At 40.4% G+C, this 18,589-nt stretch overlaps 2 protein-coding genes across 6 annotated transcripts; one reads left to right on the top strand and one right to left on the bottom strand.

Moving 5' to 3' along the window:
• Window positions 1-1,931: 1,931 nt before the first annotated feature.
• Window positions 1,932-7,484, bottom strand: LOC147334187 (Fc receptor-like protein 5). 4 transcript variants are annotated; one of them, XR_015128410.1, is made up of 9 exons: window positions 7,003-7,482; window positions 6,172-6,287; window positions 5,670-5,705; window positions 5,283-5,546; window positions 4,958-5,203; window positions 4,668-4,871; window positions 4,400-4,485; window positions 3,468-3,546; window positions 1,932-2,618 (listed from the first exon to the last, which is right to left on the bottom strand). XR_015128410.1 is itself a non-coding variant. In XM_086286630.1 (7 exons), exons 2-7 carry the CDS (start codon window positions 6,200-6,202, stop codon window positions 4,370-4,372), a joined length of 897 nt encoding a protein of 298 aa, XP_086142756.1. In that variant the 5' UTR covers window positions 6,203-6,287; window positions 7,003-7,484; the 3' UTR covers window positions 4,046-4,369. The 4 variants fall into 4 exon arrangements, 2 of the variants coding, with proteins under 2 accessions (XP_086142756.1, XP_086142757.1); XR_015128411.1 differs by having other exon boundaries at window positions 1,932-2,585; XM_086286630.1 differs by lacking the exons at window positions 1,932-2,618; window positions 3,468-3,546 and having other exon boundaries at window positions 4,046-4,485; window positions 7,003-7,484.
• Window positions 7,331-18,096, top strand: LOC147334186 (V-set domain-containing T-cell activation inhibitor 1-like). Of its 2 annotated transcripts, XM_086286784.1 has the most exons (3): window positions 9,289-9,373; window positions 16,436-16,777; window positions 16,957-18,096. In XM_086286784.1, exons 1-3 carry the CDS (start codon window positions 9,304-9,306, stop codon window positions 17,082-17,084), a joined length of 540 nt encoding a protein of 179 aa, XP_086142910.1. In that variant the 5' UTR covers window positions 9,289-9,303; the 3' UTR covers window positions 17,085-18,096. The 2 variants fall into 2 exon arrangements, 1 of the variants encoding a protein (XP_086142910.1); XR_015128415.1 differs by lacking the exons at window positions 9,289-9,373; window positions 16,957-18,096 and adding an exon at window positions 7,331-7,648 and having other exon boundaries at window positions 16,436-16,576.
• Window positions 18,097-18,589: the final 493 nt, after the last annotated feature.

The following is an 18,589-nucleotide window of genomic DNA, read 5'->3' as shown; positions in this document are numbered from 1 at the left end:
GATTGATTTTTTTCATTTTAAGATTAATAACTAAAATGATATCTATGGTGATGTCATTACATCAAGAAAAGGCAAAAAAAAGTATTTTTATAATTTATTTTTTTGTTTTCAGCGGTAGATCTTTAATATAATCTGGAAAAAGTCCACTCCTCCTTTGTTTTGGTTATAGTCATCGGTAATTGTGGGCTTTTTGTCACTTCCTGATGATACAGCTGTGTCTTTGTGAAGTTTCCTCTTGAAAAGTCCGAGGTCATATCCGGTAAGTGTCACAACTAATACTGTGACCCTACAGTCCAGTGGTCATATCGAGGACCACACATTTTCATTGGTTCTTCTCAGGGATGCCACTCGTAGCTTTGCCTGTGTAAATCTGTAGATTCCAGGCATAGTTGGTTTTTGCATCACAGGCATCCCAGATTTTTATGGTGTATTTCCCTGGCTTACTGGGTGTGTATTGCCGGAAGGGACATTTTCCTCGAAAAGCAACGAGACGTTCATCCACTGTCACCTCTGGTCCTGGGATGAACATCAGCGGAAGGAGCTGCACCCATCTCTCCTAGACATCCCTGATTGGAGCAAGCTTGTTAGATCTCGCTCTGGCCTCTCTGTCGTTAAATCCGAGGACTCTTGATATCATTTGAAATGTGTGAAGTGACATTGTTCTCTGGAAAATATTCCTGCTTAACGATGGGTCCCATAGACTATCAGTGGCCTCATTGCAGCATCTGTACACTCAGCAAGAAGAAGAACACCAATGAAAGCATCCAGGTATTCCTCATAACTATCTTTCTACATGGACTTTTTTTTCCTTTAAGGTTCATCATAGTAATGATGATCCTTTTTAGTGACAATGGCATAAATAGCTCAAAACATGTCTTCATGTCACTGACTCTGGTCAGAGTAAACCTTGTATTCCAGGGGTCATTTTGATGACATTTGCAGCAGCTGCCCTGCCATGTACATCATGAGATCTTACCAGTTTTGGACTTGAATCTTTCAGCAGGAGCAGCTTCAGCACCAGCGACCTCCTCCTCTGATCAGATGGGTCTGTGTCTTCCTCCTTAGAAACCTGCCCATCGGAATCGCTATGCTGCTCTGTGTCCTCTCCTTCATTTTCAGCAAAAATAGGATCTAGAACTTGGCTCACTGTAAATCTTCTTCTCATTTTTGTATGCTGCAAAATGTAAATGTGCACTCTGGAAGTCAAATGGTTACTCAAATGAGTGAATTCACATCACATGCCTTGACATGCCCGCCTTTGTTAGTTTTGTTTTCATGCAGGTATACTAACCCTAACCACGCAAAATAAGAAAGCTCATATGATTAGGAGAGGAGCTGGCTGTCAGCGTGTCAGCTGACAGTGCACTTATGATTTCAGTTTTGGCTCTAATTATTGCTTTGTACACATAATATTATAACTGGATCCAAACTGACCCTAACAACACAAATGTCATAATTTCAACTAGAGCATTTTATAATTTAGTGAAAAGATTTTGTTTTTGTTTTATTTTGTAGAAATATAAGTTCCTGACAAAGTCAAAAAGCCTTGATACAATAAACAAATGTGATTTTTTTTATGCATTTAAAATTTAAAATGTGTCGGTGCTGACCCTAACACAAGAGGAAGGTAAAGAAGTCTGAGCAGCTTTGCAGAATTAAACTGTTGTCGTATAAAAGCATCTGCTGTGCTGTAACACCCAACTTCACCAGTAGATGGCAGAAGACATTAAAGTCCAATCGTTCATTTCAAGCTTCAGTCAGAGGAGGATATCTGAGCTGGTCCAGGAGACGTGATCAGGAAAGAAGTGCAGTCTAAGACACATGTTCATGAGTCTTTAGTTTATCAGACACTAAATACAATAAATAATCTCCGTTTTTATCTTAAACTATATATTTTGACACTGAATGTTTCCCAGTGAAAGGAACAATACATTAAAAATCAGTCAGTCAAACAATATTTATTACTGACAGCACCAGGTTTATTCACTTCTATACTTACATAATATCATGAACCATAATTGTAAAATGTAAGTTTCATAATTTTCTACATTTTTGGCTTAAAAAACAAAAAACAACCGTCTTCAGTCTCAAATACAAACATCTTGTAGTGAAGCTTTTGTGTGCAGTTTAATCACTGAAAGATTTTTCTGCTGTTTTTAGTCTGAAGTTGCAGTTTCATTATTTTCATTATTTTCTTTGCTTTCAGCACTGAGGAGAGGAGTGTATCGGTTAGCCACAACTAAACAATAACAACTCAGATTTTCTACCTGATACTTTAGTGAAACCCACAGAACCACATGTGAAACGCACATGACAACAAGGGTTTATTCAACAAACACAGAACATACAAATAACAGTAAAGTTATTGAGGACATAAATAAATTACATATTTATTTCACCAGAGTTGAATTTGCAAGAAAAGTCATTGTCACTTTTAAAAAAGTCAAATTAAAGCAGGATGTTATTTTTTTCTGATTTAGTGAGAAAGAAAAAGAAACATAAAGATCAGTGTTGACGTCCTCTGGTCTAAAGTGTTTGGGGGACCAGTTAGAGACCAGCAGCTGGACGTCAGTTGGACTGGTGGACTGAAGAGCAGACATCACGCACTTTTTTAAGATCTGAACACGAACACACAGTTTAAAATAATCATTCTGTATGTCATACTAGGCCTTTGTGCAGCACCTCAGCTCACCCTCTCTGTGAAACAAACAGTTTTAGCCCCTCCCCCTCTAAGACACCTTTCCTCTGATTGGCTCTCCCTCTCCAACACAAGGTTTGAACAGCATTTGAGAGGAGCTCCTGTGGCTAATATGATAATATCAGCCATCTTCTCTTTCTGACATCATAAAACTGCAAGAGTGTAAAACTTTGAACAAACTGAGTGTTTAGGGCAGTCTGCAGCCAGTGTATGGCTCACAGCAATTACTTGGACATACACTGACCTCGATATTTTATTGGGCGTTAGGTTCTATAAGATGATTAACATACGATTGGGCCTGATTATTAAAGACTGTATGTGAGGAGGATTTTGATTTCAGGCCAAGGTAATGCCATCCAGAGTAAGAATCTGGTTAGATAACATATTTCTACGATTTTTTGGGCAGGACAAAACCCTCTGTTTTTAAATCTGAATTAAAAAAACACATGTCAGGAAATTAGGAAAAGCAAAACAGGTCCATTGTAAACCAGCTTTTTCTTTCCTGAATTACAAAAATAAAGAAAAAAAAAATCAGGTTCTTTTTCTGCTCTGCAGATTATTTCACATTTGTTTTAACCTAATTAGTCAAGTACAAATATTACAAACCTAAATGCTGTATATTGGCCATTAGTAAAACTTACTGTCAGAGTTCACAAGTCTGACATTGGTCAGGATATTTTTTGATTAGCTTAGCTTAGCATGGCAGCTGGAAACAAAGTGAGCAGCTAGCTTGTATTTGTGTAAAGTAAAAAATAAAGAGCAGCTGTACCTGGGCCTCCTTGTTCTGATGGTTGATTTTCCATAACTGACGTCTTCAGTTCTCACTGCTGAGTCAGCTAAATCAGTTTCTGTATAATAAAATACATTTAAATTACTGCAGGTACAACAACTGCAACAGTACTGTATTATCACACACAGCTATAGGAACTATTAATTTACTTTCTGCAGCATTATGAAACAATTAAGTGATGATGTTTACAAACTGCATCCGCTTTTCAGAGTTTCCTCCTCTAAACACCTGCTGTTGACCACAAAGCATTGGGGGGTATTTCTGAGAAAAAGAAGCTGGACGACCACAAAGCTGCCATCTTGTTTCAGTGCAGCCAGAGATACTTCACCACAGAGCACAAAGCAAACACTTTCTCACAGCATGAATAATATTATTAACAAAGCAGCACACACTGCAGTGAGAGGTCTGATCAGACTGACAGCAGGAAGTAGCTGCTGTGGTTTTACACGCAGAACTTTAAAAATGATTCATGCTTTAAAGGACGGGCTGGAAATGAACAGTTAATATTTATGGTTCTTTCTTTAATGATCTGTCTTTTCAGTCTCTCTGTTTATGTCTCATAGTAAAAGTTATTCCTGCTAATTAGGCTAACAGCTAGTGTCAGCACAGACAGACACATCTGAGCTGCTTTTACTGATCATTGGTTAGTTCTAACATTACTGAATGTTGTCTGCACACATTACAGTCTGATCTATATCTTTTATCTATTTATTTATCCGTAGTCTGGGATGTGTGGTGTTCTTGTCACTATTCAGACAACCTCTGAACTCTGAGCTGCACGGTGCTGGGCTGTGAGCTAAGGTCCCACTGAAACAATGCCAGGACCTGATACCAGTGAGAGTTAAGAAACATTCTGGCAGGAACACAAAGGAGCAAAAATCTTAAAGAAAATATGTGAACTCAAATACTACCGTCAGACTGGCTGTGGTTCTTATCTTGACAGCTTTGTACATGACATGAGTGATGATGTCATCCTGTCCAGCATTCAATTGATCTGCTGAAATTTTCCAAAATTAAGAATAATATAAATTAAATATCTAAACAGAGATTATGAGAAATTATTATTATTATTATTATATATATATATTATAAGAAAGTTGTTGCTGTGATCATCATGAATGTGAACTTTATTCTACTGAACAAACTCAGACATGAAAGATCAGGAAGTCTGAGTCTCACCTTCAGGTTTCCTGTGAACACATCGTCTCACCAGCAGAACCAGTAACACCAGTAGAACCACAACACAGACTGAGCCAACAAATGACAAGACAGAGAGAACAGGAGGAGAGAGTGATGGAGGAAGAGTGATGGAGGTGGAACCAGGAGGAAGTGTGGATGTAGGTGGAGGTGTGGATGTAGGTGGAGGTGTGGTGGTGTGTTCCCCTAAAATAAAGCAAACACAGTCATTAAGTTGTCGTCACATTGTGAATGTTGAAAGCTGCAGAAACACAGACAGGTGAGTGTGTCACCTGTGACAGTGATCCAGCTGGATGGAGACTCTCCATGAGCGCTGATGTCACACTTGTAGAGGCCTTCATCAGACCTGGAAACATGCTGGATGGTCATGTGACCTGTAGGCTGCTTCCTGATGAGGGAGCCATCTTTATAGAAAGCAGCTGGGAGGTTGGAGGGAGTGGTCTTTGTTTTACAGAGCAGAGTGACGTCATCTCCCTCCATCACAGGGAGGACAGGACTCTGCAGGATCACTGATCCACCTCAACACAGAGACAAACTACAGCATTTCATCCATTTACACACAGCTTCATCAACACTAACTCCACACACTCAGCTTACCAGTGACTGTCAGGTTAACCATGTTACTGATGGGACCCTCTCTGGACTCACACCAGTAAACTCCACTGTCAGATGTGTAAATGTAACTGATGTTACAGGAAGAACCAGCTGGTTTTCCCCACCCATCTCCACACTGAGTCCTCTGCCGTTTGCTTGTGTTTCTCCTCAGAGTCCATCCAGCAGAGCTGTCGTCCTCCTCACAGCTCAGAGACACAAAGTCTCCTTCAAAGAACTGAGAGCTGCTGGGACTCACAGTCAGACGAGCTGTGAGGGTTAAAATGAAAAACTGATGATCTGTTAGACTTTACAGTGTGAAACATGAACCCAATCAGGTCATATCAGTGAACATTTCTCAGGTTTAAACTGTGACAGAAGAAGGTTACTGACCTTGGTTTGTTGTGCAGCTCAGCAGTGAGATCAGAACTAAAGAGAAATGACACTCAGGTTGATTTGAGGTGAACATAAAGAACAACTCCACACAAACACACAAAGTCGTCTCTCTGATATATCTGCTTATTTTCAGGTGAAAAAAAAAAAAAAAACAGTTGGCAGAACAGTAAGTTTTCAAACAAGTTTTTATCCAAAATGCGGCCCTTAAATGATCATGTGCACATATCAACTACTCTTAAATAACCCAGTAAAGTCATGTGTCCACTGTGCAGCTGTGTTGATATAATGAGTGAATGATTTGATCTTTTCACTGCCTGCTGTGTTTCCTCGACTCCTGAGCAAAGATACAGAGTCAGTTCAGACCTGCAGTTGGTCCTCGTGGTGTTTGAACTTGAATTCAGCCTGATTTGTTTTTCATGTCTTCTCCTCCATCATCAGTTATCAGGAGAGCAGACAGTCAAAGTACAAGAATTCAAACAAACACAGAGATTCTACTTACAGAGCAGACACAGCACAGATGTTTCCTTCATCGTCCTTCTCACTCATTTGAGCTTCTTTTCATTTCTGTCACTGACACCAAGCAAAGCCCGCCCTCTTCCTCTGAGCACCAGCTTTCTATTGGTTCAAACACAGTTTTGGGGGACTCACTTTTTTCTTTGTGGAAAGACACAAGTGGTACATTATAAATTCACATAACTGTAGAGGTCTCTCATATACGGTATGTCTTTAAAAAAAAAAAAAAGTCTTTCAGCTGTGCAGAGACACACTGAGGACAGAGTGGAACATTGATTCAAATGCCATAAGAGGGGAATGTTTGACTTCGCACAATTACTCCAGCATTTAAGATGTGTTTATCAATAACATGCCTGTTAGTTTCAGCATGTTTAGGTTACACAGGCACATCAGAGGATGGCACATCTTTACATGCTGTAACAAGTTTTACTGCGTCTCACAGAATAATCTCAAGAGTTTGAAAAAGAGGACACACGAACAGGGCTGTAGATTCAGGACAGACATCTGTGTGAGGGTGAACAGAGACACTGCCAGAGATCTGATAAATAACTTCTAGCAGCTACAGATGTCGGACAAGATGGGAACCGTGTTTGGCTCTGCCGCTTGTGCAGCTCGCTGGTATAGTTTTACACTGGCGGCTATTGTCGCCAGTGTAAAACTATACCATATATTATTTTTACTGTTTTGTGTCTAAACTTTGTTTCTGCTGCTAGAATTTACGATCAGGGCACGCTGTTGCACATTAAAGATTCAATGGAGAGCTACAGATGGGACAGTTACAGGAAAACTTTTCCTCCTCCTTTTATATTTTCCTCACCTGAGTGCACGCTACTGTACATAACGGTGGGATTCAACCCGAAGAAATGAAGGCGGGGAACCAGGGCTGGTGTCAAGGTGAGACGGGGAAGTACCGAAAGTTAGCTTCTTGCTGTGGAGAGATTCCTGTGACTAGTCCATTTAGTGTCACCTGGGGACGCTACTCCTCAGTCTGCAGCCCTATTCAAGGCTTGATGGCAGCATGCGCACCTTTCGTAAGTCACCTGTCCGCCCCTGGCTGGCAGTAGCGATAGACAACCATGGATGTTAGCTTCGCCTAGCCTTGGAGTCACCGCCCATCGCGGCAGGCACGCAGGTGTGCACAGGTGTTTAATTCAAGTGCCACAGCACTCAGCTGTTGAGTGCGCCAACCGAGCGTCATCAATTTGGTTTTCCCTGCTTAACGCTCGTTCAAATCGTTTATTTTAAACGATCACTTCGTGAAGGAATCTTTAAACTTTATGTGTTAAACTTAGACGTGGCAGCAAAGCATGGATTCACTTGAAGGAAATCTACTCGGCTGGAAGCGCCGACATCGGAACTCCACGTCTTTCGTGCAGTGACGGAGGATTCTGATTCAAATGCAGGCTGGTGAACTCGGACTCCTTTTCTTCGCTTGAGCTGCAGATGATTAAGGTGAAATTAAGGTGATTAAATTGCGAACCCTTTATTGAATTTTAATTAACCAAACTTCTGGACTTCCTGGGGTCTGTCTAACTGAATTTAACGACCTTCTGACATCCATTAATACATTGGAGAAGATGTAATGCTGGGAGATTCATATTGATGATGCATCCTGTAACATAGCTACTGAATTCTTCACTATCATGGAGTCTTTTAACTTTTAGCAGCCTTTTTATTCGCAATTTTCGGAGCTAGGACGTTTGTGGAAGGCTTCCAAGCTTGAGGTTCACAGGGTACATCTTAAATAATCTATTTTCTTACTAAATGACATGTGGAAAAATGTCAGAACAGAGTATTTTTCACACCTTATAGCTTCATAAAAGAAAAATCCTAAACTGTTGTTTAGCACAATTAAGAGTGTTTCTCCCGCTGTTCCTCATGCACCAGTTCACTCAATGTCTGATTGTAACGAGTTTTTGAATTATTTCACAAATAAGCTCACTGCCAGCAGGTCAAATATCTCTCCATCATCTTCTCAGTATCAAGCTTACAATTTGCTTACCTCTGATACTTGGTCCGCCTTTACTCCTATTACATTACAGGACATCTTGATGTCCTTCCTGCCCCATTTTTCATTAGTGTGTTTGACTATTGGTCCCTGTATTTTGGAAATGATAAATATTTCTCTTCTTACTGGCTCAGTTCCCAGTTTCTTTAAACAAGCTGTGTTTGAGCCAATATTAAAGAAACCTAATCTGGATCCATCCTTTTCAAACAGTTACAGGCCAATTTCCAAATTGCTTTTTATATCAAAGATCTTGGAAAGAAACAGTAGCAGAACAACTGAACTATTTCCTGGAGAAAATGATGTCATGGATGTTTTCCAGTCTGGATTTCACAATTGGCACTCTACTAAAAGGGCTTTACTTAAAGTATCTAGTGACATTTTGATGGCAGCACACTCCAGAGAGTACACAGTTCTAGTTCTGTTGGATCTCACCACTGCTTTTGATACTGGAGATCACAGTATCATAATAAACAAGCTTAAGGATATTTCGGGATTACGGGTGTTGTTTGAAAATGGTTCATGTCCTATTTACCTAAAGGACATTTTCTGTTCGTATAAATCAAGTCATCAATTGTTCTGCCATGTGGGGCAGATCCTCGGGGATCTGTCCTGGGTCCAATTCTCTTTGTACTCTATATATTCCCCCTAGGCCAAATTATTAGGCGCAACAATAATATCTCCTATCATCTCCATGCTGATGGCATTCAGATATACTGTTTTTTCAGTCTCTAATTTTTATAAATTGTCCGGTTTAAGTAATTGCCTGAAAGAAATCAAGCATTTTTTTAAACAACAACTTCCTCCAGCTAAACTCTGATTAAAGAGAAACTTTAATTGTTGCTCCTGACCATATGATTCCAGAAGATAGGCATATCAGCTTAGAGCCTTCTGTTAAATTGAGCCTTAGAAACCTCAGTGTCATATTTGACAGCTCGATGAAATCAGCATGTTGTAGTAAAAACGTCGTCATCATCATCATCATCATCATCATCAAAGTTTTAGTAAAGGCCATGTTCTATAGGGGGGAGTTTTCTCAGTTCTTGGTTACACACATGCGCGTCCGCAAGACAGCTCAGGTTTTCCGGGCATGGAGTACACGGATATACGGAAATGGCTGCTCCAACATCTACGCCCTTCTTCTGGTTTGGTGCTTTCTGTGTCGTCGTGTTTGTGTCTGCAGGTGAGAAACAAAAACAACATTCCTCTTTCACATAGGGAGGTATGAGCCAGAGTTATTTAACAATACATTATTTAAATACTATCCATACCGATCATGTTTGAAACACTAGCGCTAATCTCTCTGATCGAAACTATTCTCGGTACGCCTGGAAACGCAGAACTGCAGACGGACTAATGCTGACGCCGTTTCTGTGCATAACAAAGCCAAACTTTCTCTTATAAAGTGAAAATATAATAAGTGTTTTTTTATGTTAATGAGCTCGTCTTTGTCTCTTCTACACCGTCGTAATGACAGACCAGAATGTGAACTATCTGCAGCCGTGATCAAAGTCGAGCTGGCTGCATTCTCTGAATACTGAAAACAAAAGCTTCGTTACTTTACTTTACATGACTTTATTATCTTCTTCTCTGAACCATCGTTTATGAAAGGAGATGAGTTAATATAAATCTTCATAGTTAACGTGACCATCAGACCAACTGATCAAGATAACAGTCAGGCAGATGATGTAGTTTAGGTTTGCTATAGTTTTGTTTTCATTTATAATGTTCATTCTTATATTGCCAGCCTTTAGGATTTGTATTGAATGTTGTCTGTTCTGACCTACACAAAACAACACAGCGAGTACACACTGGGCTGAAGTCAGATATGCATTTTGCAGTCCTTGACTTCATGAAGTTTTATATCAAAGTCAACAACTAATGCCATAAAACATGTGAATAGTGAATAACTGATGGCTGAACCCTTGACCTCTGACTCAGCAGCTAACTGTTTACACCAGGGGTGCCCAATCCCGGTCCTCGAGAGCTACCGTCCTGCAGCTTTTAGATGCATCCTTGTTCCCACACACCTGAATCAAATGAATGGCTTGTTATCAGGCCTTTGCCAAACATGATGGCATGCTGAAGAGATCAAACCATTTGATTCAGCTGTGTTGGAGTAGGGATGCATCTAAAAGCTGCAGGATAGTAGCTCTCGAGGACCGGGATTGGGCACCCCTGGTTTACACACTCAAACCTTTTATCACAGGAGTTAAAATGTTATCACCAGGACACAGAGGGGAGATTTTTGTAATACTCTTACACATTAAATTCACCATGCAACGGTTGCATTGTATATTAAAAAAAATCCTCTGTAATACTCAAAGTAACCCAAATTACGTTTGCTTTTGGGGTTATTGTTGTTTTTTTTAATTCCCTGACTGGATTAATGTCACTACAGACAGTGTGATTAAACCTCTTTTCTGTATTTAAATTTCAGCATTAAGTTAAGGTTTTTTGCTGCTGTACTGCAAACAGTTTTGACCAAGGGATAATGTCAAGGTTTTGCTGGGACAGTACTCATCAACAACATGGAGTGTGACTTTGACTTTCGCCTCTGTCAGTGCGCCCCAGGGTGGCTGTGGCTACAATGTAGCTGCCATCACCAGTGTGTGAATGGGTGGGTGATTTGATGTGTAAAGCGCTTTGGGGTCCTTAGGGACTATTAAAGCGCTATATAAATACAGGCCCTTGAATTACATTTACCATTTTAATTCAAGCTTTCCTTTAAAAATTCATGCATTAAAAGATCTAACAAATATATACAAACAGGCTGTGTCGTATAATAGAAGAAATCAACTTTAACAATTTAACAAATGAAAGAAGAGGTCTTTGTTGAAACAGGGGTTTTAGTTTTCAATAGAAACTAAACGTAAAACACTTCCTTTTTATTATTATTATTATTAGTTACTATTAAGTTACTAAATAAATCTACTAAATATCCATTACATATATCCATTAAGCATGACGAGACTCAGCTGTAACCACTGTGTATAAGGACAGGCCCAGCCCTCTGTTTACTTAAACGGGCTGTAACTATGAAAATACTTATTGTATGAAGGTAAATTCATGATACAGCCTCAAAATTATATCATAATATTTCTCAAAAAATGTGATAATTATTTTATGATAAAATAAAAAAAAGTAGTAAATTCAATTTTATTCATGCAGGCAGCAGCATTTATGAGTAAATGAAGGGAATTTTCCGTTGTTATTTTCTAAAGAGATGAACCAAATGTATAAACTAGTCTAGGTGGTGTTTTCCTGTATTACTGAACACGTAACTGTGTTACTATAATATTGCACTATAGCTGCTTAAGCACTGCTTTTCAACCACACAATCACATCAGTAATTTCCATTCTCTTCCTGTTATATGGAGTGCATCCAGGAGTGTTACAGCGATATTTGGTGGAGTCGTTTACATTTTGGTCGTATATCACGAGCATTGCCCCTCCATGTATCCTGGTTGTACTTGATGTTGTGTTTCAATTGGTGAAACACAATTTGTTATTTCCACCTTAAGCAGGAATAGTTTTATTGCAAATTTTGAAAAGTACTGCACCGTGTTAGAGGCTGATAAAGTAGCTCACTGTTTAATTACTAAACTGTCACAGGAAGCTGCCACACAGCTCAAAGAAATACCTTGGGCTTGTCTCGTTGTTGTGTGCACTATGGAACATAAACACAAGTCAGCATTACTGAAACAAAAACAGTGTCATAGTTTTCCATGAGGGCACATCACAGTAAATACTATACAAGTACAAGCTCATGTTGACTGGTGCTCAAAAAGGCTGCTAACCTTAAATTAAGAGTAAAGTGTAAATGTATTAAAACTTTTCTTTGACTGCATAATTTCTCGATCTTGATGATCAGAAGAGTGTTTGAGGCTTTCAGAAATCCATCAGAGCAACATTTATCGTTTAAAACAATGAAGACATGATAAAAGACATGCTTTGGAAGAAAGCCAGAGATTAACAATCATTAAATCCAGGTGCAATGATTATATGCTATTTTATCTTATTTTTTCCTATGGTAGGGCTATTTTAACTTTGTTTGTATTATGTGTTTTATTTATTTATTTTTCCTGTTTTCTTTTACGCTATTGTTTTTAACTTATTTTCTGTACAGCACTTTCGTCCTCTGCTGGGTATTTTAAAGTGCTTTATAAATAAAACTGGATTGGATTAAATACTCTAGGAACAACAAGTAAGCCTGATGTGCGAGAGTGAAGTGCTCTGATGGGGTAATACAGTACTATAAGGTAGGATTGGGCGATATGTAAAAGTTTTCCAACCGACAATTGTAAGTCCAATTAAAGCTGCAAGCAACGTTATGAGGACCCTCGCACCCCATTGCGTCAAGCCACGGCCAACACCTACACTAGGGCTGGGCCATATCATACCGTTTACGGTAATACCGGTATAATGTCGGGCAATGATAAGACAATGAAATATCGCGATAGAATATGAGTAAAACGCGCATGCGCAGTGCCTTTGTTTTCATAAGCACATGGCTGAAAAAGCATGGCGGAGAATGAGAAGGGCGAAAGCGGATGTTGAATGAAACGGATGAACCAGAATTGGTTTGTAAAAATGCTAAAACTTCAGTGGTGTGGAACTTGTTTAGCTTTCGTCCGTCAGATACACAACAAAGTACTATTTTTCGCAGCGCATGCTAGCGGGCCGTCGTTATTACCGTGTTTTTTTTGGAAAATACGGCACACTTAAAATCAATCCTTTGATTTTTCTGAAAATCGACAGTGCCCCTTATAATCCCGTGTGCCTTATGTATGAATTCTGGTTGTGTTTACTGACCTCGAAACGATTTCATGTACACGGCGCTCAAAAATCTGTCAAATGTTTTAGTATGACTTTGCTAAGCTACGAAGCCGCACCGCTTGATGGATTGTTGGAGCATTACAGCTATCGTAGGTAGGAGCCTCGCGGAGCGATACGTACTGTGCTTCAACATAATATTACTGTATTGTGTGTAGAATAGAATAGAATACTTTTATTTGTCAATTTCTTCAAATGTACTTGCCATACAAAGGAATTGAAATTACGTTTCACACTGTCCCATGCGTAGACATTGACAACAATAAGGTGCAGATGCACAACAAAAAAAAAACAAAAAAAAAACAAACAAAAAAAACAGCCCTAACAATAAAGTAATAAATAGTAATATAATAATATAAACAGTGCCAAAAGAAATACCAAAAATATATATATATAGCTGCAGGTGTGTGCAATTGCAATGCAAGTCAGGAATGTTTTCAGTTCCCGGTTCAGAGAGTGTTTCCTTGCTGGAGAGTGTGCGTGGGTGAGGGGGAGTAGAGTCCAATCTGTCTTCCTATACTTCTGCCAATCTGGTGATTCTGCTGGCTGGGAGTCGGGAGGGAAGAGAGTTCAGCAGTCTCACAGCCTGGTGGATGAAGCTGTTGGTGAGCCTGGTAGTGCGGGAGTGGAGACTTCTGTATCTCTTTTTCCAGAGGGCAGGAGGCTGAACAGACAGTGCGCGGGGTGGGTTGCATCGTTGACAATTGTGATGGCTTTGCGGGTGAGGCGAGTGGTGTAAATGTCTTGCAGGGAGGGGAGTGGTACACCAACTATCCTCTCAGCTGTTCTCACAATGCGTTGTAGAGCTTTCCTGTTATAGTCAGTGCAGCTACCGCCCCACACAGTGATGCAGCTGGAGAGGATACTTTCAATAGTGCCTCTGTAGAATGTAGTCGGGATGGGTGGTGGAGCACTTGCCCGCTTGAGTTTGCGCAGGAAGTAGAGGCGCTGTTGTGCTTTCTTGGCCAGTGATGCTGTGCTGGTGGTCCAAGAGAGGTCCTCACTGATGTGCACCCCCAGGAACTTGGTGCTGCTCACCCTCTCCACCGCAGCGCCGTCGATGGTCAATGGGGGGTGACAGGTGTGGCCTCTCTGGAAGTTGACAATAATCTCCTTGGTCTTACTGACATTTAGCAGGAGGTTGTTGTCTCTGCACCACGTGGTCAGGAGCTCAACCTCTTTCCTGTAGTGGGTCTCATCGCCCTTGGTGATGAGCCCCACCAGCGTTGTGTCGTCCGCAAACTTCACAAGGTGGTTGGAGCTGTAGGTTGGTGTGCAGTCATGTGTCAACAGGGTGAAGAGCAGAGGACTGAGCACACAGCCTTGTGGAGCCCCCGTGCTCAGGGTGATGCTGTTTGAGACCTTGTTGCCCACACGCACCGCTTGAGGCCTCTGGCTGAGGAAATCCAGCAGCCAGTTGCAGAGGCCCAGTCTGTCCAGTTTACAGATGAGTTGTTGTGGTATTATGGTGTTGAATGCTGAGCTAAAGTCTATGAACAGCATTCTCACATATGAGTCTTTCTTGTCCAGATGAGTTAGGGCTGGGTGGAGGGCAGAGCAGATTGCATCCTCTGTGGATCGTTTCGCTCTGTATGCGAACTGGTGTGGGTCCAGGGTGGGAGGTAGGGTGGATTTGATGTGTGACATGACTAGTCGTTCAAAGCGCTGTGTATAACCTCTTTCTAAGTTTTGTGGATATTATACATGGTTATGCTGAGGATATGTCGGCCAATTTCCACTGGAAATGCCTTTTGGTTAAACTGTCAGCAAGGAATTTGCATTTGCACTGCAAATTTTTGTATAACTTTAATGTACATAAAAAAACAGCTCCTTATTTAAGTAAAAATACATTGATGGGTATTTTTTCCAGTAATAAAGTTGTGGAGTTGTAAAGTATTTTGTCTAGTGTTAATTATATCATCAGTTATATCGTTATCGCAAATTTTCAACTGGTCATATCGCCCTGCTCTAACCTACACCCAGCATGTCAGATCTGATGTCACATTGATGGAATTCATGCGTAGAACCACCAGCTAAAATTTAATCTCATTCAATGATGATTAAAGTCGTCCCACTAGGTGGCGCTCTAACCATTACTGACAAATGGCATATCAAACATTTCCGAGCTCTCGACTAATGCCTGCGTCGTTTGGGAGAGATTGGACATTGTGTTTATGAGTGACAGCAGATGACTACTTTTTGGCGAGTGATCCACGTGCTGCCATGACCATCCCTTTTTCTTGAATGTAAAAAGCTTTGCAATTTAACATCACAAAGGTCTTTAGATTCCCTACACTGGAGATTGTCTCGATCTGATGAAATCCCTTGGAGGAGTTCGTTGAAGTACAGGGCCTGAAAAGAGGGGAAAATGTTGCCAAAATTACACATTAATTTTAAAATTGCTGACTTCCTGTTGGGTTTGGAATATTGCTCTAAGAGACTTTTTTGTACATTGTGATAACTTACATAAGCTTACCAGGTTTCAGACTCGTAGATGAAACACAGAGCAGTGGCTGATGTTTTGAAATTTTGTAGGGGGCGCTGTGGAGCCGTTTTGCAGTATTCCATGAAAATCGTTACATAAGAAAACAACCTTCATTACATTGGAGGTGTGGCCCAAATTCCAAGGGTTTTTATACTTTTCAAGCCCCTCAAAAGCCACTTCATCTTTCATGGTGAACCGCCTTGCCACCAGGGTGCACTGTTCAGTTTAAACTCACAATTTTGTCACTGAAGCATCACGAGGGACTGATATTAATATTTACCGCTTTTGAGGTGGACATGATGAACCTGTGAAAATCAGTATTTCAAAGTGAAAGACGTGACATTTCCTGTTGCCACTAGGTGACGCGCTGAGTATTCCTGACAATGAGCATATCAAACTGTTCAGGGTAGGGGTGTCATCACGCCTGTAAAGTCTGGTACTGATCAGACTGGATTTCTTTGAGTTACAATAATTTGTTTCTTCATGGCGAGACATCAATGTTCGCCTAAGGATGTAACCAAAGCGGTGTGGTGCTTGTGCAGATGTTTAGTGCGAGCACAGTACTCAAACACGACAAACTTGCATGAGCATGTATGTGTCCACTATTCGCTATGTATGCTAGGCTATCACCAGCTTTTGCAGCTCCATCAACAAGCATTTGAGCGCACTCTGAGGAGGGTGCATTTGCTCGCAGATGAAAGAGGGTGCTGTTAAAACAGCGCTCTTATTTTTATTTTTATTTTCCTGTTTACTGCTTGTATTAGCGTCATCATTATTAGCAAAGTTACTCATGGGCAACTGTGTGTGTGTGTGTGTCTGTGTGTGTGTCTGTGTGTGTAAATAAAACAGTCTCTTTTTGTGCATGTGTATTTATTAAGTGTAGTTGTACTTCCACATCTCTGTGTATGTCGTTTCCTCTTTCAGACCACAAAACCATCACAGCCAAGTCTGGACAGAATGTCATTCTGACCTGTCAAACTCCAAACAACAACATCTTAGTTGTAGAGTGGAGTAGAGCTGACCTGGGAGATGAATATGTCTTTGTGTTTCGGGATGGGCAGTTTGATCCAGCCAACCAGCATCCATCTTTTAAGAACCGGGTGGATCTGCAGGACAGACAGATGAAGGATGGAGACGTGTCTTTGATTCTGAAGGATGTGACAACTTCTGATGCTGGAACATATGAGTGTCGTGTCATCCAGATAGGAGCAACCCGCAGTAACACAGGGCACATCAGCATCATCAGCCTGAAAGTTGTTCCTCCAGGTGAGTGAGTAGAGTTGAGTGTGTGTGTGATCAGAGGTGAAGCTGCTTCCTGGTTGTTGATGTTTGTTTCTAAAGATGTTGTTGATGAGACTTTGTAGAAAGCAGCTGGTCTGAGTGATGTGATCAGAGTGCAGTAGATAATGTCTGACAGCAGTTTGACAGCTGTTTCTCACCTGCAGGTCAGCCAGGAGGAGAAGAAGATGGATCTTTTGGACTGATCGTTGGTCTGACAGTTTCTGCTGTGCTTCTTGTTGCTGCTGTTGCCGTTTTTGTGATCTACAGAAAACGTAAAAACAATGTCTTATGATTTTTATGAGACTCCAGATTAGACTAAAATGACTGGATGCATTAGCCATAAAAAAGTATGTTTTAAAAAAAAACAAACATGCAACCTAATCACTAGTTACAAAAAATCCCATGTATCTTCACTGAATTATCCAGCATTCAGAGGTGGTTAACAATGGATTTTTAACATGTCATTAACATGTCAACAGTCTAAGACATCTATTTTTAAACAGTCTAGATGGTTTTTTTGTTTTTTGTTTAAGCCATTTCAATTGTGATTATATTTGTTTATTTATTTTCCTATAAGTGCAAAATCAGACTGTCAAACAATTTTGCACTCTAATCCACTACTGTCTCCAGTTTATTAGCAAAATATATTTTTAAAAGTTCAAATGTTTCAGTAAAATTTAAAGCACAGACAATAATTAATCTGTTTTTATTGTGTCTATATTTGGTAAGGCATTTCTTCATTCTTTGTTTTAGTGGCTGAAAGATCTTTAGTGTATGCTCACTTTCAGTATTTTGTTCTTAATTTCATGGCAAAAAGACAATTTCTGTGACATAGGTTTGGCGTCCTCCTTGTTACAGTTTTAGAATCAGTGATAGCTTTAGCTGTTTATAAGATCAAACTTGTTATGTGAGGTTAACTCACCTAGAGATCAGCTGTTACAGACTAATTACACTGAAGGAACCACCTGACAAGACAAACACTGTGTGTGATTGTGGATGAATTACTGTGAATTACAGACAATCACTAATCCAACTGTTAGTGTTCAGGATTGATTGTTCATCTATAACAGAATTGGAAAAAAAAAAATGTTCTGATAGTTAAATAAAACCAAAGGATGAAATTATTTCACTGCACATCAGCTGTTTTCTCCCTCTGATCAGATTTAACTTCCTTCAATGAAGGGGACTCTTCAGTCTGTTACTTCACTTTACACATTTCATAAGCTGCTGGAATATTGTTGCTTTATTTCATTTCACTTTAATGTGAGTTTATTTGTTGATGGTTAATAAAGTCTTACATGCACTAATAACCAGTGTTTTCTTGATGGAGTCTTTGTTTCCTTTATTTTTGATCAATGCTCTTTCTTTTTGTGGGGGGTGTGGTCGGCGGTGCCACTGCAGGGGAAGCAAACCTACCTGCAGGGCATCCGCAATCATGCCACACCAGGTTAAAGTGTGCCAGGACCTGGGCCCTGTTTCAGGAAGCCGGTTTAGTGCAAACTCTGAGTAAGTATACCCTGAGTTAACGAAAACTCTGGGTTTTCGGTTTCACAAAGCGAGTTCAGCTGAAGCCTGAGTGAGTCACTATGACGACACACGCCGTGAAGCTAACCTGCCCCCTAGCAGGTTTACTACAACTAACCCTGACTGTCTCCGCCCCTTTGTCGGAAACCTGACAGTAGGAAGTGTCGGACATGGCGTGCCCCGTCCTTGAAGAGCCAGTAGATCGTGAAGCCCAAATCCTCCGCAGAGCTCTCCGCCGGGAGAGAGTGATTAGAGCGCGTTCGGACATTTTAT

This window comes from Aulonocara sp. 'chitande type north' Nkhata Bay, linkage group LG3 (genome assembly GCF_057382095.1).
Source record: "Aulonocara sp. 'chitande type north' Nkhata Bay isolate Kocher_YH1m ecotype deep benthic linkage group LG3, A_spYH_male_GT1.1, whole genome shotgun sequence".
Classification (NCBI taxonomy): Eukaryota; Metazoa; Chordata; class Actinopteri; order Cichliformes; family Cichlidae; genus Aulonocara; species Aulonocara sp. 'chitande type north' Nkhata Bay.
Note: the sequence above shows the minus strand (reverse complement) of the source record. Positions and strands in the feature narration are given on the sequence as shown.

Coding starts and splice junctions, on each gene's coding strand:
- LOC147334187 (XM_086286630.1), bottom strand. CDS start 6,202: ATGAAGGAAACATCTGTGCTGTGTCTGCTCT. Junction 5,547..5,669: donor GAGCTGCACAACAAACCAAG/GTCAGTAACCTT, acceptor TAACCCTCACAG/CTCGTCTGACTGTGAGTCCC. Junction 5,204..5,282: donor GGTTAACCTGACAGTCACTG/GTAAGCTGAGTG, acceptor CTCTGTGTTGAG/GTGGATCAGTGATCCTGCAG.
- LOC147334186 (XM_086286784.1), top strand. CDS start 9,304: ATGGCTGCTCCAACATCTACGCCCTTCTTCTGGTTTGGTGCTTTCTGT. Junction 9,374..16,435: donor CGTCGTGTTTGTGTCTGCAG/GTGAGAAACAAA, acceptor TTCCTCTTTCAG/ACCACAAAACCATCACAGCC. Junction 16,778..16,956: donor CCTGAAAGTTGTTCCTCCAG/GTGAGTGAGTAG, acceptor TCTCACCTGCAG/GTCAGCCAGGAGGAGAAGAA.